At 43.3% G+C, this 6,431-nt stretch overlaps 1 protein-coding gene across 1 annotated transcript in view; it reads right to left on the reverse strand.

Moving 5' to 3' along the window:
- Nucleotides 1-6,431, reverse strand: part of OIP5 (Opa interacting protein 5) — a 29,721-nt gene continuing 23,290 nt past the window's right edge. Inside the window, exon 5 of the mRNA XM_015429520.1 lies at nucleotides 1-703. Within this exon, the coding sequence (XP_015285006.1) occupies nucleotides 548-703 (156 nt within the window). The 3' untranslated portion in view covers nucleotides 1-547. The remainder of the gene's footprint in view (nucleotides 704-6,431) is intronic.

A 6,431-nucleotide genomic window follows, 5' to 3' on the forward strand; every position in this document is an offset into this window, starting at 1 on the left:
ACTGCTTAGCTTTACCCATGGGAGTCTAGCAAGTCCTTTGCTAAGAAATTTACCTTTAAATAATTCCATTGATTTTAATCATTCCCTTAAGCAAAGTAGAACAGGACACCTAGAAACAAAATGCAACTTTCTGCACATGTACAGCATCTTTAGGTACACCGAGAAAGACAGGCAGCCCTGTCTCCGCTTCCAACGATCAAGGACAGTGCAAGTATGTTGTCCTGCTACAGCAATGAGAATCCCAGCAGCGGACCAAGACAAGGGTACAAGTTCTCCCTTTGCCCAGCAGCCAGCAGTTGTATATCATGGGGTTGGGAAAACAGATGCGCTCCACTCCAAAAAATCTTATACATAGATGGTTGGAGACAACATTTTAACACTTAAGCACTTCTGTGGGGAGAAAAAACTTTCTATCATAGCGGCTCACATTCACATGGTGAATACATGGGTTTGCATCTTATATAAAAGAAATATTTTGTCATTCTGAGACTTCAGCTAGTATTTCCAAAATAAATCAGAGTAGTGACTACGTGATAGTTTCAAACTGTCAGTTGTTCAACTTTTTTCGATGCCCAGGTGCTAAGGGATAGGGCCTTGGTTTGTAGCAATGCTTCTTGGCTACAATTGTCTGCTGGCTTCGTTCTTCCAGTTTCTTATGCTGCACTTCTATATGCATGTTCATTAGCACTAGGTTTTCTTTTAACTACAAAAAAAAGTTTAAACCATTGAGTTTAGGTAATATGAAACACAGAACACAAAGCTATTTTCGTATCAGTTAAGCAGCCTGCCTTGCCGTGAACAGTTAAACACTAAATCACCGTGTATAGTTTTACAATTTTTTATCTTTGTATGTTATGCTAAGTATGAATATTTTGAGTGTTTTTAGAGTAATGCATTAACAAGCATATAGCTTAATCATTAACAACGAAGCTCGACAGTACATACGGTAATATTTAAAGTAAGCATTAAGGTCTTTTTATAGCTGCAAAGCCCCAATATAATACAGTAATCACAAAAGAGAAAAAGGCAACTTAAGACAAACAGTGTAATAGTAAGCATTCCGTTTGCGTACTCTTCATCAGGTTTGTCTGTTGCTGTTGATTCACTGCAATCTTGAAGTACGGAAGGCTGCAGTAAAATAACATGCTTAATAAACTACATAAAACATAGAAAAGTTTTCCTTTGTAATAAAGAATGTTTCATAAACTCACCAGTATTTAAAAGTTTATTTTATTTATTTATTTATTTATTTATTTTAATTTACATCCCGCCCTCCCCGCACGCGGGCTCAGGGCGGCTCACAACACGAGGTGTAATACAGCACCACAGATAAAACAAGTAAGGCACTCAGTGCAATAAATATAGTTAAAACAGTTAAAACACAGTGGGTACTCCCAAGGAACAGTCGCAACTAATATACTTGCTCTCCATTGCAGATCACATGGGGCCAAGGAGGGGGATGCTGTGGGCCACGGTGTTCAAGGTGGCCAGTCAGCCCGACCCAGCGGTGCTGCTTGCAGTCGCCCGTTGGTGGTGGCGGCGGCGGCTCCTATTCGAAAGCCTGGTGGAAGAGCTCCGTCTTACAGGCCCTGCGGAACTGTAACAGGTCCCGCAGGGCCCTGATCTCCTCCGGGAGCTCATTCCACCAGATAGGAGCCGCCACCGAAAAGGACCTGGCCCTTGTGGCAGCAAGCCTGGCCTCTTTAGAGCCCGGGGTCACTAAACGGTGCTGTGACCCCGACCGAAGTGCTCTTTGGGGCCTGTATGGGGAAAGGCGGTCCCTCAGGTATGCTGGACCCTGGCCATGTAGGGCTTTAAAGGTAAGCACCAGCACTTTGAAGCGGATCTGGAATGCTATTCTTAATACTATTTCATATAACTCTGTTGGTGCCATGCTACTGCGTTTAATTTCTAGAAGAAAACAGACAAGCACAGTATACATTTTATAATTCTCTTCTAATGTGATATTCTATATGGATATCAGAAGTGCGAAAAACATATTGAGAGCTACTGACCTGGTGACTGGAAATTGCCAATATTAAACTATGATGTGATGAGATCTACAATACATTTTAAATGGCAGAACTTCCCTGTTGTTACTCTAAAAACATTCATACTTAGCATAACAAAAAGATTAAATTGTAAAACTATACATGGTGATTTAGTGTTTTACTTAATCATATACACCGTGGTCCTGTTTTTTTTGTAATTGCTGTGAACTAGCAAAATGTCAGAAAAACCTTAAGTCAGGCATTATCCCTTATAACTAAGCATTCTACTTTACAACAAAATATGCAGCCTTCAAAGACAATTTATACAGAACAAGTATTGATATGAACAGTGTACAAATAAAAAAGGAATCCAGAGATTTAGGGTGGAAGATTTTCCAGTGCTTTGTTTTTCTGTGGAAATACTTTCATTTTTAAAGATTCCTTGTTTCATAAAATTACTACCACTGAATGGCTGCCATTCCCAATATAATATTAGACAAGCAGAACAGTTCTAAAGCTATAATTAGTGTTTCTCAAGTGATTCTTGTATATGAGAGAATGAAACACTGGAGCTTACCTGAAGGTTTCTTCTTTCTCTTCAGTGGGGCAAAGTCATCCAAATTGGTTAGATCAGGCCTCCTTCTACTCCAGGCAGAAGTATGCAAATTTGTGTAGACTATATTGGCTCAGAGCGAGGCTGACCCTCCAGTCTTAGTATAGCCCAGCTCCATAACAGATTTTGCAGCTCACTAGATTTTTTTTTTGTGGTGGGGTGTGGATGACTGCCCCACTGAAGAGAAGAAGCCTTCTGGTAAGTTTCAATTTTTCATTCTCCTTCAGTGGGGGACTGCTTATATGACCAACCTACAACCTGGGTGGGATCCTCATTTTATTTTGTTCCACCACTGTGTTGCACACCCTTTTACCAGGTGAAGCTTCTCCAGATTTTAACTGGTCCCACCTATAGTGTCTCACACAGGTATAAAAGGTAGACCAGGTTGCAGCTCTACAGCCCTGGATTTTGAGACCTTTTTACCGACACACTGTGAGCTCTGAGACACAGCCATAAAATCCTTTAGCCTGATCTGTGTTGTCCTATTTAAGCCAACGCACAGAGCCCTGTGCACATCTAATTTGTGCCAGACTCTCTCTGGCATAGATATAGGACAAAAGAATGGTAGTACCAATTCCTGGTTTAAATGATAAGGGAAGATAACTTTGGCACAAAGGAAGGATCCATTCTGAGTACCACCGAGACCTTGTGAAATATACACAATTCCTTCCTAGCCCATAAAGCTCCTAATTCAGTAATCCTTCTTGCAGAAGTCATCTCTGCAAGAAAAAATACATCTTTGGAGAAGGCAACTATAGATTCTGATGATTTGAAAGGCTTAAATGGCAGTTTGCTCAAGGCCTGTAACACTTTAGGAAACCTATGCAAAATGGGAGGTGCCAACTGCATGGTTCTTTTGAGGAAATGCCTAATGTGCCTATGAGAAGAAAAAATTACGCAGTCTTTTGCAGTCCAGCATAGCAGCCAGTGCTGCAACCTGTGTTAGAACCTGATTCCAGCCTTCATGTAGAAAGTAGGTTTCAATGAATCCAGCTTTTTAGTACTGGCCCACTTTTAAACATAAGCCACATATGATTATAGAGATGACTGAAAGCAGGTTTTCTGGACTCCACCATGATGCCGACTACTTCTTGAAAGGCCCAATCCTTCTAAATCCACCCATTCAATCTCTAAGCTGTCAACTGAAGTCAAATAGGGTCCGGATCTGGAGAACCCATCTGCTTGGCAATCTCCACTGTGGAGATACTGACATCTTCACTAGTTCTGAGGCCCAAAAATACTTAGTGCCAGAAGGGAGTTACGAAAATCACTTCCACTGCCTCTTTTGATACCTTGTTCTTGCCTTCTGCCCTGGGATCGTAGAAACTGGTTAGAAACCTGGCAACTTGATTGTTTTTTGATGTTGTAAAAAGATCCAAGACAGGGATCCCAAAATGAAGTATGATTTTGCCAGAAGATCTTTTGGTTTAGACTCCATTCTCCTGAATCAAAATCCTTCCTGCTCAACCATTTGGCTAGGAGGTTTGTAAAACCTTATAGATGTTCCGCTTTCAGACCTACGAAATTTTATCCACACCCAATTGAACAGCATTTTGGACTCCTAGAGGACCATCACTGATCTGATGCCTCCTTGCAGATTGATGTGCATCTTGGCTGTAGTATTGACTGTGCACACTAGTACATATTTATTCCTCAATAGGTTCTGGAAGGCAATCAGTACTATTCTGATTGCCCCAAGTTCCAGCCAGTTCATTTCTTCCGACGGCGTCCATCTGCCTTGAACAAACTAATCCTTGCAGTGTGCTCCCCAGCCCCTTCTGCCAGAGTCCATAGTTACCATCAGGTAAGGAGACTAGAGGAAACTGACTCCCCTTGTCAGATTTGGTTGTAAAGACTACCAGCTTAGTGACGGGGGGCGGGGGGGGGCGGGGGGCAGTATCTTGACATATTTTTGCTCTTTTTAAAAATAGCCTTCTGATAAGGAAGAAGAGTTCATTGTAAAAGGCCTGCCATAGAAGCGGGCCCAAGGAACCACTTCTAGACTACTAGATCAGCAGCCCCAGTACTGCTGACCAGTGCATGAGGTCCACCAACCTCTGCTGGATTTCTTTCACCATTTCTAACTATTTTTACCTGCTTCTTTGCAGGTAGAAACACTTTGGCCATCCTCGTCTGAATCCTAGCCTCTAAGTGGACTGTGTCACTGGAGGGTGTAAGATGACTTTTTTTAAACATTGATCAGGCAGTCATGTTCCTGAAGAGACTGCATAGTGGGCTTGGTGTCCTTGCTCATCTGCCTCCTTGGCTCTGTGGAGGATATTGTCCAGGTCATAGATAGGCTATCAGAACTACCAGGACCTTTGTAAGCTCCCTCAGAGATTATGCCAGCCCAAAGAGTAAGGCCTTGTATTGGAAATGCTGGCCCCTGAACATCAAAAAGGAAAGAACTGTCTGGAAGGTGGGTGAACTGGAATATGGATGTAAGCATCTCAAAGGTCTAAGGACGTCATGGTATCATCCTGCTGACTACTCTGCAGAATGCAGCGAAGTGATTCCATCAGGAACTTGCGCTTCTTTATCACAGGTTCAACTCTTTTTTATTTAGAATTGCTTTCCAGTCCACAGATCTTTTTGGAAGTACACACAGGATGGAATAATGCCCATGGAAATACTGTTCTATCTGGTGTCCCTTCCGGATGATGGAGAATACCCACTAGTCAGTCATAAACCCCATCCAGATGTGGGGAAACTGCTGGAATTGACCCCCAACCATGTAGGCAGGTGGTTGCTCTTGTGGTTCCTGTCCAGTTTGTTAGGAAGGAACTGTCTCTGCTGAAAGGAGCTTCTAAAACCCTTCCCTCCCTAAAGTGGATAAATCTGAATTAGACAGAGGGTTCACCTTCCAATGCTTTAGCCATAGTATCCTACTAGCCACTATATAGGTGGCCTGTGCTCTGGGAACAGACGGACCGCTCCCTGTAGGCTTGGAAGCCACCAAGTCTGTATGTGGCGGGCCACCCACTACAATCTCCTCATGGTTCCTCGGACCCAGGTAGAGTTCTGCCAGAATATTCCAGCAGTTGGGGGGCGGCTGTGGAATGACCTGAAGCCTCAGGTCTGCTAGCACTGATGGCAGCTTGTGCCACTGTAGATGTATCTGCTGTTGGCCAATCTCCAATGTCTAGAAGCTCAGGCAGGACAGTCTTCACTTGTTTCTTTTTTCTTTTTTAAGGCAGGCAATGGGGCCTTTCTTCAAGGCTTTTCTGTCTTCCATATCAATAAGGCAAGCGTCTCAAAGAAAGCAGAGCTAGGGTGCAGGGCTACTGAAACCAGAGGGTCAGCCTTGCTCTGAGCCAGTACAGGCCACACAAATTTGCATAGCCCTGCCTGGAGTGAGAGGAGGCATAACCTAACCAGTTTGGATGACTTCCCCCACTGAAGGAGCGCATGTTTTATTGATTTGTTATAATCCAAATGAAAAAAAAATCAAGTTCTCTATTCACGTGATTGGTTGTGCAGGTCAACAGAACTAGGATATAAGTGATATCATCACCAATCTTATAGGAAACTAGCAAATAATGTCAGTGATAAGAAAGCGACAGTGAAACTGAGGTGCCCCAGTGACAACTCTACAAGAATTAAATGGTTTACATTAGGGGTGTCAAACGTACAGCCTGCATGCCAGAACTGGCCCAAGAACAAGTGGGCTCGTTATGCCGTGGCTCTGTCAGGTGCAACTGACTCCCACTCCCCTCCTCTGTGCTTTGCCTTGCTACACCAGGTCCGTGTTTCTATTTTATTTTTGCTGAGCTCCTTCTGCCTTGGCTCTGCCTTCCCCCTCCTCCTCTGTGCTACAGTGGGTGGGT

Source organism: Gekko japonicus, unplaced genomic scaffold, assembly GCF_001447785.1.
Source record: "Gekko japonicus isolate JY-2015 unplaced genomic scaffold, Gekko_japonicus_V1.1 scaffold251, whole genome shotgun sequence".
Taxonomy (NCBI): Eukaryota; Metazoa; Chordata; class Lepidosauria; order Squamata; family Gekkonidae; genus Gekko; species Gekko japonicus.